This window comes from Solea solea, chromosome 2 (genome assembly GCF_958295425.1).
Source record: "Solea solea chromosome 2, fSolSol10.1, whole genome shotgun sequence".
Taxonomy (NCBI): Eukaryota; Metazoa; Chordata; class Actinopteri; order Pleuronectiformes; family Soleidae; genus Solea; species Solea solea.
Genome location: NC_081135.1, coordinates 3,709,263 through 3,728,577, shown reverse-complemented (window position 1 = coordinate 3,728,577; position 19,315 = coordinate 3,709,263). Strand labels below are relative to the sequence as shown.

The 19,315-nt window shown below is 41.1% G+C and overlaps 1 protein-coding gene across 2 annotated transcripts in view; it reads left to right on the top strand.

Annotated features, from left to right (window-relative positions):
- The window catches only part of LOC131455365 (prospero homeobox protein 1-like), a 35,286-nt gene extending 24,844 nt beyond the window's left edge, over nucleotides 1-10,442 (top strand). For both annotated transcript variants that reach the window (XM_058622947.1, XM_058622946.1), the window contains exon 7: nucleotides 8,538-10,442. In XM_058622947.1, coding sequence (XP_058478930.1) covers nucleotides 8,538-8,723 — 186 coding nt within the window. In that variant the 3' untranslated portion in view covers nucleotides 8,724-10,442. The remainder of the gene's footprint in view (nucleotides 1-8,537) is intronic.
- Nucleotides 10,443-19,315: the final 8,873 nt, after the last annotated feature.

The following is a 19,315-nucleotide window of genomic DNA, read 5'->3' as shown; positions in this document are numbered from 1 at the left end:
TAGCTCGTCTCTTTCTTAAAATAAGATTGTTATTCGAGTACAAATCTCGCTCGCTGAGATTATTCTTCTCAGAAATGAGGCTTATTTTTGGTTTTCTTTCAAAAGTCAATGTTTGGCAGCTTGCGCCGTCTCCTGCCGGCGTGATGTCACACCTGGCCCGTGAGAGCCAGGTCAGGGTTTACCGTACCGTGACCCTGTTGAACTGCGCCGTGCCGTACTGTAAGATGAAGTTGATATAACGCAGCGTTGTCTTGATAATTCATTTGAATACTGAGTACAACGAGTGAGGTGTTTACAAATCGTGGTAACCCACACTGCTACCCACAGGTTTGTGGCCTAATTGATAATAAAGAGTTAAATTACAAACAATCTCTCCAGCCATATCATATTTTTTTAGACATTTAACCAAGAAGTTAGTCAGTTGGAGCAACTGCACATACAGAACTTACATATCACATATTTATAGACACACACACTGTGTCGCTGTCACTCAAAGTTATTAAGCAAGTATGAGCACTAAGTAACCGCGGCGTCTTCTTCTTTGTCTCTGCCGGTACAGATAATGCCACCTGCCACTTTCTGTCACTATAATTATAGCTATCCAGTGTGTGTGCGTGTGTGTGTGTGTGTGTGTGTGTGTGTGTGTGTGTGTGTGTGTGTGTGTCGTCTTGGTATTCCAGTTGAGAAGAAGAAGGAATCATCTTTGTCACTGAGCCTGATTGGAGTCACGAGGGGGGCGGTGTGTGTGTGTGTGTGTGTGTGTGTGTCTGTGTATAGTCTTCCTGTATGTGTGTGTGTGTGAAGTGGCATGCAGTGATTCCCTTCCCCTGCCCCAGCTGTCTCCTTAGCTTTAACAATAGGCCTGGTAACAAAGACGTGGCCTTCAGCCTCTGTCATGTGATACTAGTGGTCTGCAGCCTCTCAGTCAGATGACCCAGGCTATTGTCCTCTATGGATGACACACACACACACACACACCAATCCGAGAAAGCACAGCACGTGTATTAAACGACGCTCACACACACACACAAACGGGAGCAAGCAGAGATACGACGTATTTGCACGCGCACACACACACACACACACACACAGAGAGAGACGCAATCTCAGGACGCAGACCCTTCCTCTCGGTCACATGCAGCACAAACAAAGACAAACTTCAGCGCCATTGTCCCGACGACAGTGAGATCAGTGAGCGATTGACAAACGAGCGGCAGCACAGAAAGGAAACATATTGGCCCGATAGACAAGATACTTCAAGATTTTTATATTTATATATATACAGTATATATGTGTATTCCACTTGCTGCTTTCACTCAGGAATGGCAGCGATCAGGTGCAAATATAGGTGACTGTGTCAAAGTGTGAGAGTCCTGGCTGTGATATTTATGTGCCACAGCTCCAGGGACGGGAGGAGGAACAGGTCAAAATTCCTCCTCCTCCTCCTCCTCCTCCTCCTCCTGCCCGGCATGCAGGCAGGAGAAACGACATAAATCAATAAGATTGTTGCTTTTTATCTGAAGCAAATATTGGTTTTGTAGGAACGTAAATCAACAGGAGAGATTTTCATGCAGATTCAAGACTTAAAAGTCGGGGGGTCTTTACACGTACGACACGTCGATGATTCCCTCTCAGCTCGAGTAATCTGGGAGGGAACTTAGACTTTAACCACAGAGAAAGCGCCTCCTACTGGTGTCATCTGACAAAGCAGCCGCGTGAGCGCTTCCCTCCAGAGGAAAGGTCGCGACACCAGCATTGATAACAACAACCTACTATTTAGTCTATAAATATTCAAGGTAGAACCTTTAAATTCTAATATCACATCACAACTGACAACTTCCTATAATTGTTTTCATTAACAATGAAGTTTCTTTGACGATAAAACAAGATTTTATAGTGTAAATAATGTTTATTTGTCGTTTTATAGTTGACTTTCTAACGCACAGCTGAAGCTTAGCTGTCACACGACGCAGAGAAACTGTAACTGGGATCTTCATGGAACTGTTCATCGATGACTAAACTAGTCTGATAATCAATGAATTGGTTTTAGTGGCATGAATAACACAAGTTCTCAGTTTTTCAGCTTCTTAAATGTGAATATTTTCTTTTTCTTTGAACCAAGTCGATAAATAAATATACGATCGAATTTTACGGCCCAAACGACTAAATAATAATAAATAATCAACAGGTTCATCTACAATAACGGTAATCGTGAGTTGCAGCACTAACACACAGAAACAAATAACTCATTTTTGTATGTACAGTGGGGATTTAAAAAAACAAAACAATGAGTACTTGAGATGAAAGGAAAACACAGGGAAGAGGAAGAGTGAAAGGACACTACATTCTGGTAAAGTGTGTATGTATGTGTGTGTGTGTGTGTGTGTGTGTGTGAGTGAGACTAAAGCCAGGCCTGATAGCAGAGAGAGAGAGAGAGAGAGGAGGAAAGAGGAAGCAGATGCTTGTGTGTTGGCACAGAATTGATATATCCACTCTCTGTCTCTCCCCCACACACACACACAGCAGATGAAAGTGCCCCAGTATCGCGTTAGTGATCGAAAAATATTCCACGGACCGAAAAAAGGGAAGAATACACACGAAAAGAGGTTTTTTTTGTATGCGTTAAGAAACAAACTCACGTGGTGTTTGTTCAGTGACTCCTTAAGAGTGTGTGAGTGATGCAAAGGCAGGTGCATTGTATGTATGCAGAGGTCACCAAAGGTCACAAGGATGGACAGGATATAAAGAATATGTTAGAATATGAGTTTCTTCAGTGTTATTGAATCAGTTATTAATAAATAACATTTGAACATCAATGGCAGTGATTAGCTAAAGTCTAGTCTCTAGTCCCTGTGCCATTGCTTTTAAATGGTGTATTTTATTTTGGAAGCCTTGGGATGACTGTGATTACAGTGTGAATGAGACGATAATGACTTCCACTAAACAGGGTTTATTTTTAGTTCTTTTGTTGTTGTTTTGCCTGTGTATGTTTGTTTGTCTGTGAGCAGCAACACTAAAAAAAAAAAAAAAAAAAAGTTAAAAAGTTTACACAAATAAAACATTCATTCATATTCTCCAAGTCTCTAAACCACTCACCTTAAGGGATTTGTTCTTTTCTCTATTTTAGACACTTTAAATTGGGACAATGCATCCATACAGTAGTAGCCTACTTATAAAGTGCTCTCCTTTTCTTCTAAAAATACTTTTTGGTACAATAATGCCCCGTCTGAGCTCGTGGCGTGCTCTGTAACCCCCCCGCTATATTAGTAAAGGAGACGTCACTGTTGCTAAGTGCTTTTTTTTTTTTTTTTTGCTTTTTGGTTTCGCTGCACTTCAGGTTTTCTGGTGATGCTGTGTGTTTCTGCAGGTGGTGCTCATTTGTGTTTTTACTGCTCACGCTAACAATGTTATCATTCCTGTGTTTATTGCAAACAAGCATCTGCTGCCATTACCAGCAGAGGAATATATTATACTCCAGATTTGGTTTTTATTTCCCAGCAAAGAGGAGAAAAAACTATAGCAAGTTTATAAAACTGCAAAAAAGTTGTTAAATTGCCCGTTTTGAGCAAGATAGAGCAGTAAAATGACGGGTTATATTCATTCGAGTGGATTTTATGCAATATTAAAAAACACGGACACAAGTGAAGCAGTTAAATTTGTTCATTAAAGTCCGTCGTCGGACAATTATGTGGAACTCTACTTTTTTATCCCCTAAGCTTTGATAAAATGAGCCATTGACAATAAATCTTAAAGATAATTAGCTGAGGCACGATGAAAACACAAATAACATTTGTAAAAAAAGTGGGTAAATTACCGAGTAAACACCCGAGACTTCAAAACCTCTCAAAATCCAACACGGGTTTACACATGTGAGGGAAGATAAACGGATAAGTCGGCTTTGTCGCGAGATAAAGAGCAGGAAAGGATCATTTTTCCAAGAAGGGACGACGGCCAACAAGACGGCGGGGGGGATGAAGAGAGCGAGAGGAGGAGAGGAAAGGAAGGAGACAAGGAAAAACAAGAGGGGCGGGAGTTAGAGTCCCAGTCGGCCTCTTTGTTGGGCAGCGATTTAGAGATTTACAGGCTGTTGTCCTTCAGTGTGTGTGTGTGTGTGTGCGTGTGCATGTGAAGTGAGAGTAATTGAGCCGCGCTACATCCAATATTTACCCACCAAACCAGAGCAATCATGCGAATTATGTTTACTGGGAACCAAGTGTCTTTCTTCCCTCTTTATCTTTCTTTCTCTTTCCCACTTCTCTCCCCCCCCACCCCCATTCCTCACTCGCTCTCTCTCTCTCCTGGCAACAAACATCATATCAAGATCCAAGCCAGGAGTGACACACACACACACACACACACACACAGACACACACAGGGGAAACAGGCCCATCTGTATTGATGATGGCCTAATTTAGATCTCTTTATTGGACTGATTTACGACGGCCAGACAAATCTGGGCATCTGGACCCAAGTGTGTGTTTGTGTGTGTGTGTGTGTGTGTGTTGGGTAGCTGATACCCAAACCGGACATGCAATACCTTCCCGGCTTCATTTCATTCTTTCTGCGTGTGTCTCCATACCTCTCTCTCTGTGACTCTGCAGTGTCCTTTCTCCCCTCGTCCTCCTCGCCGTGTTCTCGCTTCAGCATTTTTTGAGTCCAGTGATGACACACGCACACGTCGTCCTGAAACATTCAAAAGAAAACAAAATCACACAAAGACACCCAAGCCAGGACCTTATCCAGGTCAAGGCCACTAAATCTCAACATAAGACGCAGTATCACTCATTCTCTATGAAACAAGGGGTTTGATAAAGGTCAATATTAAGTCACGGCGCCCAGATTTCAAAGCCCAGAATGTGGGTGTTCAGTGGATGCATCTCATCTTAATGTGGGGAGAAAAAAAAATAAGCTTTAATTTTAATTTTATCGCCAATTTATAATTTAAAAAGGGTCAAAGGTCTTGAAATACTTAAGAGAAAGATGTCCTTGAAAGACACTGAAAAGAGAGCGTGTCTTAAATAAAAAGAAAAAGAGAGCGATGAGAGCAGATTTGAACAACTAAGGTATGAAAGGATGTAATCCTGGAGGGAGAGGACGTCTCAAAGGCACATTCATCTTCAAGATCAAGCTCAGGTTTCAACTTTTATTTTTCCCAGCGGGCCGTTTCACAGCAGCTATTAAAAACAGCAGCTTGACTTTGGGGCTTTCTTTATTTTCAGGCAGAGGTAAAACAATGAGATTTTAGACCTTTTAAAATTTGCAGAAACGTGTTGGCACTAACTCATTAAAACCTGGCATTATTTTTGTACTTTTGCCCATCATTGCTGCCTCTAATAATACAATTGCATTCAGGAAGTTAATTGGTGAAATCTCAAATGTGGCAGCCTCAATAAAAAGAAGACAGACTGGATTTACACTCCAATAAACAACCAGACATTTTTACTGATAATTTGTTCCATCTAACAGTTGACCAATATTGCTTTTCTATGGCTGATATGATATATTACCTTTTTGTGCACATATTTTCTTCTGTCTTTTATTTGATACACAAAAAGCTCAACTGTCCACTTGTATTATAAAAAAAAATTATGTAAATATGAACATAAATATTTGAAATAATGATACTAATGAACAGGTACAGTTCACTTCCTGTTTGACTTCCTGTTGGGAACAATCCCTGTTAGCCCATCATAAAAAAATTTAAAATATGGTGTTTTCTGTCTCCACCATGGGGAGCTGTTTTCAAAATAGAATATTTTCATATACACGTCTTCAGGGCAGGATTATAATCAATCATAGCTAGTTTGGTTCAGATTGGACCTTCTATTGCAAAGTTATGACAGTTTTGTGTGTTTTTTCCGACTTTGCACCGTTGCCATGTCAACATCATTTCATGATATATCATGATATTGAACACAACTGATCCACCATGTGTTTTATGTTATCCCACCAATTTTGAATTGGATTCAGTAATCCCTGTAAAAGTTACATTCAAAACTTGTAAAGAAACTTGTAAAATGTGTTGTTTTCCGTCACCACCAGAAGGCGCTGTTTTCAAAATTGAGTGTTCTGGGTCTTCCATATTGGACTATAACCAATCATAGCAAGTTTGGTTTTGATTGGACCTTCCATTGCGAAGTTGTACAATTTTGGTTTCTTGATCCAAAAAATCGGAATTTGTTGCAATTTTGCTGCCCCCTATAGTACATACAGCGTGTGACACTGTGTATTCCTTTTGATAACTTTTAATCCTTACCTTTTCTAGAGTAACCTCACCAAATTTGAACGTGATCGTAGCAAAAGTTATAGAAGTTTGATCAAATACCACGTGAAATCGCCAAAAGTGACAAAAAAAAAAGGCAATTCAATCCAGATTGGCCGTCTTCCTGTAGGATTTAGGGCAAAGTCCTCGTTGACTTTTTTAAGTGTCCTTACATGATGAACATGTGTACCAATTTATGTTCATGTACGTGAAACAAAAATTAATCAGTCTAGCTGTCGTAAAACATGGGGTTCTTTATCCAAATAAAGCAGTTTAGATGATAATTATGTCAGTCAGTGTTTACACACGCGTGTTAAAAGTCCGATTTTAGTCGGACTAAGACAATAACTCAGTTTTCTTAATGTCCTGTAAACAAGTTAGTCCAACTAAAATTGAGCTAGTCTTAGTCAGACTAGTATACCTGAATAATGCGATTCATAGTCCGATTACTCCTGCATGTACGCGCTTAATCGGACTGGAGTTGGACTAGGCGTTCTGCCCATGTACCAAAATTTCCTCCCTGGTCTTTAATCCGAAGTAGAAGGAGACAAAGTTTGTTGGAAAACAACACAATGGTGTCGGCGAGAGCGAAAGCTACAGAGCGTTTAGCTTAGTCGGACTATGGTCTTAGCTCGATTAAACTGTGCATGTTAACATTCTAAAGTGTTGTAACTTGTGAGTAAACTAATTTACAAGTAAGGTCCAAAAGTTCCCACTAGGGAAGTTTAAAGTTAGATTTGAGAATTTGTGCGTGCACGTGTGTGTGTATACAGTAGTGTCTAAACCAAGACAGTGACAGAGGGCCTTATTGAAATAACTATGGTCTCAAGGGGCCAGCTAAAATGAGACAGAGAGGGGTAGGTGAGGGGAGACAGAGTATACGAGAGTCCAGGGAAACATTTAGGGAGTGTGTGCGTGTGTGTGTGTGTGTGTGTGTGGGGTGATTCATGCGTTGTGGTGGCGGCTAACCTTGGCGTGTCCTGCCACGCGTGACGGGGTTACACCCAGACAGCACTATACTGTCCTCTGCGTGCATGTGTGCGAGTTTGTCAGGGGGGGTACAGGAACATGTACTTGTCTGGAGGAGTCAACCTTGTGTGTGTGTGTGTGTGTGTATACATCTGCATGAAAAAAAGAGACAAAGAAGAACAAATAAAGAGTTGTTGGTGGTGGGAGGGGAGGAGTGAGATACAGGGTGGAGGGGGGGGGAGTCCCTCATCAGATTGTTTAGTGTCTTTGTATGATCTTGCCCCCGGGAGAAAAAAGGGCAGGGTAAAAAAAAATAAAAAATGAAGTGTGTGTGTGTGTGTGTGCCAGTGTTTTGCAGTGAAACACTGAATCCATACGCACGTAAACACACAGAGCTTGTGACGACAGTATATTTATGCCTGCATGAGGAGAGGACAATTAGATCCCTGCAGTCCCTTGTTTAAACACTGACACGCACACACACACACACACACACAAGATCACATACAACTGTTCACCTGTCATATTTGAGGACTTAAGTGTGTGTCGTCTGTCATGGTGTCTGTCAGACACACACACACACAGACACAGGTGGGGGCTGTTGAGAAAGAAAGAGGAAGTACATTTAGGGGAAGTTGACTGCTGAGGAACAACTTGGTACAGGAATAGAAATATAAGGACACCTGAGACGCGCACACACACACACAGGTTTGTGCAGCATTCAAAGTGAGGACCCTCAGAGACAATGTATTAGCCCCTTACCTTAACCCCAATTCTAACCCTAAAACCAGGTTGTGACCCCAAAGAAAGCCATTTAAAGATGTGAGGACGAGCCAAAATGTCCTCACAAAGCAACAAGTACAAGAAAACACGCCTATTTTCACTTAATACTGTGAGTTAAGTCAATTCATTCAGTCACTGTTCCAAAAGCTGGTTCTTTTGTACACGTTTTTTACACTAAACCAACACAAAACTTTGTGTACGCCGGTTTAAAACCATAACGATTTGGGTTTGACTTCATAGTTCCAGTTAAAACTGGAGTTTGTTATGTTATTAGTAAAATCACAGTACTGGATTATTGACCTCAATCTCATCAAGCACTTTTGGGGATGAACTGGGACGTCCAACATCAGTGCCTGACGTCATAAACGCTCTACTGAATGAAAATCTTGAGGGAAAATCTTCCACGGAGCTGTTATAGCTGCAAAAAGGGCACCAGCGTCCATAGATCTGTCCATTTAAGGCTCATTTCTGGTTCATTTATGTCACAGAAACTTAATTTCTGATTTCCTTTTTCCTCCTGAAGGTCCCCGATCGATTTCTGGAGGTGGTCCAGGTGACTCTCCGCGAGTTCTTCAACGCGATCGTGGCGGGCAAGGACGCGGACCCGTCCTGGAAGAAGGCCATCTACAAGGTGATCTGCAAGCTGGACAGCGACGTCCCCGACGTCTTCAAATCCCCAAACTGTCTACAAGAGCTCCTCCACGACTGACTAGGACCAGGGAGGAGGCGCGGCAAGCAAGACAAACCTCTCAGACGACTGTGAAGACGCACGCACGGACAAGGCTGAGGTCTTTTTCTCTGTGATGCAGAGACTTAGATTATTCCTGCAGAGGTTTTGTTCTCGTTCAGCCCGCTCTTCAAAAAAAACACAAACCCAGCCTCAAGATGTTTTTTTTAGAGAAAGAGTATTCGTCTTTGCCGAGACTCACGAGTCAGATCCTTGTATTGACAAATCCTGCAGAGACTTTTACAAGATTGACAAGCGGAAAAGCGGAAAAGCGGTGAATACTCGACATCCTTGCACTTACAGAGATAAAAAAAAGACCCCTCCGATCTGGAAACCTCGTCCCCTTCTTTCTTTCCTTCCTTCCTTCTCGTCTGATCTCGCTCCCGATCGTCGATCTTCAGTGTCGACGACATCTGGGATCGGGAGTGAACTGAAAATAAAGATGATAATATATAAATAAATCTTTTTATTGTGACTGTTTTTAAGTTTCATGAACATTTTTTTGAGGAAAAAAAAGTGATGTTTGTTATTTTTTATTTTTTTCCCCTCCTCCCCCTCCCCCTCCCTTTGTATATGCTTACACCTCCTCTGTCTCTTACACAGGTACACACACACACACACACACACAGAAAGCACAGTAGCAATTCCCAAACTCCTCAAACCCGACATTTTCCCCGTCTTCTTTTTACTTCTTCCTCTTCTTTACTGTACTGAGACTTACTGGGTGTTTGTCTTGACTGTGACTCTCCCTGCCGCTCGCCTCCACGGCTGCCTCTCTTTGCAGACACTCAGAGTATTGACAACAAAATATCGACTCCTTTAAACTGTGCCAGTTGTTTTTTTTTTGGAATCTCACTATACTTGATTAAATCAACACAAAACAAGTTATTTCATAACTTCAGCTCCCATACACTGTCACAGTTTGACGTTTATGTATATGTTGATGAAAAAAAAACACCTTTAGGAAGCTCTTAAATATTGTTTCACTATGTTTTCTTTTATTTTGTGATAGGAAAAAACATAAATCAGTACTTAATGTTGTAAAAATGACTTAAAAACGTTCCGTTTTGGCCACTTCCTGGCTCACCCAGTAATGTTCTAGCACTGTTGCATTAAGGTCATTGTTTGTGTGTTAGTTTACTGCTATTATTATTATTATTATTATTATTGTGTGTGTGTTGTGTTTCACACTTAAACTCCATTTAAGTCACTTTTATTTTGAAATTTGAACTCATTCATTGCAGCTCTCACTGGCCTCTCAGATGACGACAGACACCAAAAAAAACATAATTTAAAGTTAGAAAAACAAGGAATGGTGACTGAATATTGACATTTTAAAAGTTTTAACCCCCTTTCATCCTTTATTTTTTTTTAGACATTTTGTTTTTGCTCCGTGCGATAAAGAGGGGCAGCCGCGAGCGGGCGGGTCACGTGTGAAGTGTTTAAGGTTTTAACAGCAGAAAAAAAAAGAATAAAAATAAATAAAGACATACATAAGAAAATGCTGATATTTGTAGCTTGTATAGATGTAATATTACTCCTGATCACTTTTATTATTTATAATTGAAATAACTATTCCTATTAATGTTATGATGGTGATGATGATGATGATGATGATTAATGCTTGCTACAGACTTGACCAGTGATTTACTCATTGTTAATCATCAAACACTGCAACATAAAAATAAATTATTCTTTGAGAAAAAAAAAGGATGTTTGTGAGAGTGTGATTGTACTTTTTTTCCTCTCTGCACTCAGTCGTTAAAAAAAAAGAAAAGAAAGGTGAGCGGAGCGTTGACCATTTGCATGCGTCTGCCCACACACACACACACACACACCAAATCACCATCAACCCTAAAGCAGTAACTAGGCAACATGATGGCCACTTTAACTCTGTCCGTGCTCTCCCTCCCCTCCCCTCCCCTCCGCCCCTCCCTCCCTCCCTCTCGCGCTCTGTATTCTGTAAAGGGGACATGTGATCCCTTGTTGTTGTTGCTGATGAATTGAAAAGAGGAGCGCTGTGTGATTATTGTCAGCACAAAAACCTCAAAAAGCTGCTGACGCCTAGATTAGCCAGTACAAAGACACACACAGAGAAAGACATAGGTACACACACACAAAGACGCAGGGACAAGGCCCGTCTGCCCTTGTTGACCGACCATCCTTCTCACTCCTCTCCGGTTCGTCCTCTCTCGCCTCCTTCCTTTGCCTCCTTTGCCTGTATTCCACCTAGCCTCCTTCCCCTCGCACACCACTTACCTCGCCGCAGCGCACACAAACACTCGCCATGCCCTCTGTGTGTGTGTTGGCGCCAAACACTAACTGGCATCACACAAAGCCAACCGCCATCACCAGCATGGGATAAATTGCCAGCACTCAATGTCCCTCTTCTTCTTTTTACTCCCCCCCCCCCACCCTCCTCACCCTCCTCCCTCTAAAACAAAGGTGCATAATAAAACGTGTCATACAAATTCCGACAACGATGGGACAGCATTTGCATAGAAGCACAACAAACATGTTTATAACTCTATCTCTGCTTTGCCTCCTATAATATTCCTGTGGAACAGGATGTTATATACACCTTACAAAATAAAAGCATAAAACTGAAATTAAAAGTCAATCATCTACTTTTTGAGCAATAAATCATCCCGTCTCTCTTAAAATGAATCCATGTTTGCTTTAATTCAGGGTTCGCACACTCAAGGACTTTCCAGGATCAATTTCAAGGAGAGAATGTGCTGACACGGCTTAAGATGTGGAGGGGCAACTTGTTAGAGCCCGTCTTTGTCCATGAGGGCGTCTACGTTTATTGATCTGAATCTGGACAAGTAGTCCTTGGGATCCCGGGGTCAAAGTCAGTCTTTGTACATTTGTCTTTGCTGAGACAAAGATCTTGGAATTTGAATTTGCTCTCTCGTTGCTTAACTCGTTTTTCGCACATCATCGCCCGTGTAGGCCTAGTCTACGTACGTCAAATAATGCAGGGCGTGAAACAGTAGGTAGCGCCGTAACAAACATTTACCTAAATATCAACCTAACTTCTTCCTTGAACCAAATTCAAGCACTTTCAAGGACTCGTGTCTATTTAGGGTGATTTTCAACAACTTTCAAGGACCAGTGGGAACCCTGATTATTGTAATAACATGTAATTTCTCTGTAGAACATACTTGGAATATAAAGTATATAAAGTTTTTGCCCATTGATGATGTTTTCCAAAACTAATTATCCAGTCACATCTGCTTTATACTTAAGATTAAGAATTTTTTTTTGAACTGGATGGGACAAAATATTCATTCCGAGACTGAAAAAGGAGGCGAAAACTCAGCGTGAATTCCCTCCGACTATAAGTTTGCATCATAAAAGTCAAATATTTAAAAACTTAACAGTCAAAACTGCGGCCAGGACAATCAGCGACTGTCGTGTGTGTGTGTGCAAGTCGCTTCATCTTCATCGCAAAAACTGTAAAACCGCACAACTAAAACCACACAGATGGACACAATAAAGAGACACAATAAAAAAAATAATAATAAAACCTGTTGCACATTTCAGCTGTAAGAGCAAGAATCACACACACACACACACACACACACACACACACAGACGGGCTGAGATGAGCTGTGTCTTGCGCATTAGATTTAAGCTGCCAAAGCTTTTCATTAGAACAGGAGGGGCTGAACAGGAGGTGGGGTCACTGTGCTCTGCTCTATATGATCACACACACACACACACACACACACACACACGCACGCACGCACAGAAGCGCCGTCTGCCTGTGAAAGCACATCTGAGCAGCGCAACAATAAAACAGCTGTGTTTGTGTTGCCTTCTGATTGTTTCGCTCTCCGTCGCGGCGTCATACGCGCAAACACACTTTACACGGACACAGACACGAATATTTTTTCTGTCCGCAGAGATGTCCCGGCAGTGATGCTTCTTGGGTAATCGCCGGCCGTTATGATGGAGCGGGGAGAGGGAGTTTATTATGGAGAAAATCTCTCCTCGACACAATTCTAATAGCTTTAACTGTCTTCTGTGTTCACTGCTGCTGCGGCGAGCTGTGTCATGTGTGTGTGTGTGTCTGTGTGTGTGTGTGTGTGTGTGTGTGTGTCTCAAACAGTGACATTCCTCTTTTCTTTGTTCACGTCCACTGCCATATTGGTAGACGGACGCGATGGCCTGTAATGAAGCAGAAGCATGAGTTTATTTCCGCGGCTATAAAATTATAATTTTAGTAATGACAGCAATTAAAAAGGGAAGGGGAGGAGAAAAAAAAAAAAAAGCCAGACTTCACTGTCGTAAAAGTTGTCAGTTCATTGCTTTGCAAAAATAAAACTCATACGAGACACGAGCACATTAGGCCCCAACTTTTAACAAAACTCATTTCGGGAAACACTCACATTAAGATTTCCCTGAAAATAAAAAGGCTGATTGAATTGGACGGAGGCTCGCTGCGACGCTCACTGTTTGCTTGTTGAACAGACTTTAATCAGCCGTCGCTGCATGTTCCCTTACATTGATTCTTTAAGATGGCACCCAGGTGAATGAAGCTAATTGTTGTTTAGAACAGCTGCCCCAGCGGCGCTTTCACCTCCTCCTCCTCCCTCCTCCTCCCAAACACGCTCCACATGTCTTTGTCTCTCCATCAGGTCACGCCTCTGTTTCACTCAATTCAACGTTGTTATCAATGCCCTCATCTCTCCTTTGTCGATTGACCATGATCAGAAAAGAAGGAAACAAATACTGGCTTCACTAATAACTAATTGTGCAGCCATGTTATGTTTAAAAAAATAGAATTTATTTTGCGGAACGCAAACTCTGCTTAAGTTTAGGCCAATAACACGGCTACTGGCACTTTAATAAAGAGTCCGGTGACCCACAAAAAGGCTGTAAACGCAGGCAGAAGCAGAAAATGATCATAATAAAACAAGATGTGCATGATAAAAAAAAAAAATCACTTGTATGAAGCCTTCGGCATCAACAAAGGGGGAAAAAAAGACAGATCGTGCAGTTCTAGCACAACTCGGCTCAACGTGGACGGAGTCTTCATAGCACTGCGTTTTCTACGCGACACAAACGCACAAACTCGTGACCTGCAGAGCAGTTGTTTTCAGTGCAACTGAATCATTAGAATCAGTTCATTAAAAAGATTTGATCACTGAACTGAAACACCACTGAACGAGTCGTGATTCGGCTCACGGTCGCCAGACTCCTCTGTTAAATATTGAGATTTTAGACATTTCCTTTGCTAAATGTCAGAGATTAACGCACGTTTTCAGGGATTTTTAAGTCTTTTTATCTGATCTACATTGTTGGCATCGTTGATTCTTGTGTCAGACGTCGCGCTCTTGACTCTTCCAGTGATGACACTCTCTGACCAATTAGTGTCTGTCACATTTTACATTTTTATCATCTCAGCTCACTTGGAACCTCGTCAGAGCAGGTACTTAAAAAAAAGCACCCGGTTCTATCACTAATGGAAAAGCGAAAAAAACAGTATAGAGTTGAGGCGAGTCGTGATGGAACTGTATAATGGAAAAGCAATGGCGTGACGTACTTTTTTGTCTTTTGATCTCAGTATGAGAGCCTATGTGTGTGTTTCTTAATCACAGTTATACAGGTTGCAGGGTTTTATTTGGGTTTTAAAGAAAATTGCTGAGAGCAGTTACTGGCTGGAACCTAAAAAGCCTCGGTACACCTCTCAAAAATGAGAAGCAAAATAACGATCTGCAGTTGAGATGCATTTAAACACAAACAGCTGCGACGGTGTGGCTGTACTTTCACTTTGTTGGTGAATATTTAACGCTTTTGTCACTTTTGTCGTTTCCTCTCATCAAAATAAAATCTGGCAGCCCACTGATTTGAAATTAATCACTAATTTGTCCAAAAAATAAAAGCTTTCTCCCACTGAGTGAAGTTATACATCTGCACATGTTCTCCTTCAGCCAACTCCACCAACTATTCCCCCCTTTTACTGTGCATGTGCATCCATTCATTTATCTTTAAGTCCAAGAATCCATCCCTCCATCTTCCCCTGTAACTGCCCGCCCTCCTCCTCCTCCTCCCTCCTCCCTCCATCTCTCCTTCCATCAGCGGTCTGTTCGCTAATCAAACACCATCTGTCCTTCCATCCCCAACCTGTCAGGAACAGCTGCCAGCCGCTCTCTTAACAACACTTTTAACAACCCTGCTGCATCTTCCACGGCCCGCCGCCTGCACCGGGCGGACGCCGCCGCCACCACCGCCGCCGCAGCCGCCTTTACAGGCGCACACACCACCGCCGACGACAAAAACAAGGCGTGTGTAGCCTATTAGCCGAGTATCAGGTCATCAGGGTGTGAGAGAAGAAAAAAAGAGCGTTATGGAAGACACTGGTGAAAGTTAAAGAAGTTCTACTGGCCTCTTGTTGAACCTAAGAAGCACTTTAACCAAGCATGGGCAAAGAAGATGGAAATATTACCGGGGAAGAGGAATAATGAGCAAGCAGAAGGTATAAACGGGGAGATAAAACAAAGTAGAGATGGTGCGCGGTAAACGAGTGGAAGTCTAAATAGTAATCAAGGGAAGAATCAGCCGCCTGCTCCGAAAAAAAGGGGGTTTAGAGCTAATGGTGGGAAGTAAAAGCTCCCAACACACACACACACAAATACAATTTGACTCACAAGTACTGTACGCTCAGCACTTACACACAATCATAAGAATACAATCATCTTAAACTCATCCAAGCGTAATGGTTTCCTCGCACAATCATCGCTCACACGTACAGAACATATCACAAATGTTACCAATATTCACTCACACAAAATAGACTTTTCTCTCTCACACACACACACACACACACACACACAGTAGCACGCCGCACTGCTGTTGTCGCGAACATGCCAAGACATTTTCAAGTGTTATATCCTGAGGAACTTCCCCAACCAATCATTGGCACATAGGCCAGATGTTCACTGGTGCTTCAATACAATGTTCTCCTGGCACACACACACACACACACACACACACACACACACACACACACACACACACGCCCAGAGGCTGGCATCCCTCTCTCCCTCTCCCTTTACGCATATGAGCATTTGATATGAGACCGAAACGCCAAGACTGCACTTTTTCCATCACATAAAGAGGAGGGGGGAGGAGGGAAAAAAAAAAAAGGGGGTGAGGATGGGGGAGAAAGAAAGTAAAGGGGGCAACGAAAGGACAGAGGAGAGCAAGAGAGAAGAGGAGAAAGAACGAGAGGAGTCAGGAGGGCGGAGGGCACGTGTGAGGTTGAGACGACAGATTAAAGTCACATCACATACTGTGATTCACAAATGCAGCAGCTGAGGAGGACACAGGTGCTTCAGGTCGTCATCAAGGTGTCGAAGCCTCACGACGCCACCTAGTGGGAGGATGCGACTCTTAACTTAGAGTTTGAATGTATATAAAAGGTGGTTAAGCTTTTCTCCTTTCTCTTCTTTTCTCACTTCTTCTTTTAGTTTAATCCTCAGGATGCTTTGATTCTAACATTGTGGGTTCGTGGCTACTTTTATTAAAAGACCAAACACTTTGTTTCATATGTGACGAATGATATTAACGTGTTTATTTTCAAACGCACTCCAGTCCTGAGTCATATTTGGAAAACTGGATTATATGATATCCAACACTTTTCAAGCCTCTAAAATGTGAGCATATTCTGGTGTCTTTGCTCCCCAAAACCATTAAGAAATCATTAAAAGTTAATAATTTTGGATTATAGGGACAAAATGAGACATTTAATATAAACAAAAACAACGATTTCTTCAAGAAAAGCCAACAGATTTATTATCTATGTTATTGATTTTCGTCTTATTTATTTTTTAAGCTTGTTTTTTCCATTATTTTCAAAATATCAGGGTTCCAACACCTTGGTTGACATCAAATCCAAGCACTTTTCAAGGACCCAATTCCCTCAAATTCAAGGACCAAATGTGCTAACACAGCTTTAGATGTGGAGGACAACTTGTAAGAGCTCGTCTTCGTCCATGGCGTCCACTTTTATTGATCTGCATCTGGACAAGTGATCGTCCCTTTTGGGGTATATATATATATATATACACACATATATATATATATATATACACACATATATATATATATATATACACACATATATACATATATATATATATATATACACACATATATACATATATATATATACACACACATATATACATATATATATATACACACATATATACACACACATATATACATATATATATACACACATATATACACACACATATATACATATATATACACACATATATATATATATATATATACACACACATATATACATATATACACATATATACACACACATATATACATATATACACATATATACACACACACACATATATATATATATACACATATATACACACACACACACATATATATATATATATATATATATATATATACACACACACATATATACATATATATATATATATATATATATATATATATATATACACACACATATATACATATATACACATATATACACACATACATATATACACACATATATACATATATATATACATACATACATATACATACATATATACATATATATAAGCGATATTGGGACCTATGTCAATATCGCATTTTCACCAGACCTGAGCGCCATGTCAAGTTTCAGGAGTTCTTTCTGCACATTAACCCCCTCAAAAATGACCGGAAAGCCACAGATAGAATAATAATCTGAAGGATAACAACAGGTTCCTCGCACTCGTGCTAGGAGCCGTCCCGGCCGGTGCCATTCGTGGCTCGGGCCCTAAAAATCTCTCTGAAGATGTGAGACAAAAAGAGGACAAAGCAGAAACATGTGGAAGTCAGTGGAGGTCAGGAGGGAAGAGTAGTGTGGATTAAAATGGAGCGGCCCCAGGCTTCTCTCCATTTTTGTCTGCTGAAAGGACAAAGTGTATGTGTGTGTGTGTGGGGGGGGGGAAATTAGTCTGTGTGTGTATAAATGTGTGTGTGTGTGTGTGTGAATGGCTTGATAGAACCCCTGGAATTCTTGAAAGGCTCTTATTGACGGACTTAATGCCCTTATTGGACATGAGACACGTGGCAGACACACTCCCTCAAGTGTGTGGACGGCATGCAAATGCCAAAAGTGTGTGTGTACGTATAGGTGTGTGTGTGTGTGTGTTAAAGTGTGTGTGTGTGTGTGTGTGCGCCCCCTGTATCTGCGCTGTGTGAGCCTCCATTGATCTCCACGCCACAAGTCTCCTCTCTCTGCCCCGCTTGTACTCTACTGTCACATGGCGTCCAGTCGCTAACGTCGGGGAGTCTGACAACACGCCAACATTCAAAAAAAATCAAAAAATCCTTCCACTAATGAAAAGTTGAAAAGCTTTGTTTAATAACCTTTGAAAATCTTTCTCATTTAGTGCGTCTGATGACATCTTTGTATTGATCTTCAATCTGATTTCCTCCAGTTTGTTTTTTTTTTTAATGACTTTACTTTGCTAATGTTTTCCACTGAAAAGAGGAGTTTTCGCTGCGTCCTTGAATCGCAAAATAAAAAAAAGTCCCATTATCAAGACGCTTTGAATAAGTACAATGCTGTTGTTTTTGCAGATGGCGGAGGCTTTTGTTTTATTCAATTCAATTCAATTAAATCCGTATGAGAAAAAGGAGGTGACATAAGTCCGAGTGACAGAAAAACTGCAACAACTTTCTGCTTCTGAATTTATCTTTTTTATCGAGTAAGTGTGACTGTGGAAGGTAGAGCGAGACCGTTTGTCCACATTTTAAGAAATTTTTCATTTTTAAGACACAACACAAGGTTCACACAGGTCCTTGAAAGTTGTTGAAAATGGCCCTCCAATAGACATGGGTCATTGAAAGTGCTTGAATTTTGTGCAAGAAAGAAGTTGATATTTTAGGTAAATGTCTCGCTTGTTTGTGACGGCGCCACCTGCTGTTCCACGCCCTGCATTGCTTGATGTACGTGGACGAGCCCGACGCGGGACAAACGTCAACTTCTTTCTTGAACAAAATCCAAGCACTTTCTGTTTAGGGTGTTTTTCCAACAACTTTCAAAAAGCCTGGTTGTTGTAATTACACGTAATTCGATTGGAGAAGATACTTGAAATTAAATATATAATAATAAGTCTATAATAATATATATAAGTTTTTTGCTCATTGATGATTTTTGCACAAAATCCAAGCACTTTCAGATTCCGAAAATTCAAGGACTTCAATGACCTGTTGGAATCCCGTTATTTATTTTGTACGATGCAGAAAGTGTAAAACTGCGTCTACTGCGACGTGAGTACGAAATATATTGTTCATTTCACCACAGAAGAGACAAAACGGCATATATTTGGAAATCAGCAAAAAGTCACATGATCGTGCATCCCTACTTTACGTGCCAAGACACTTACAGTATATATCAACACATTTCTTCAATTTCTGCCTATAAACTGTCATAAATGTCACCTAGTGCACCTTTAAAACATCCATACGGCACAAATCTCAGAGAGTTCAGCGATAAACTCTACGTTTCTGCGCGTTTTCATTTG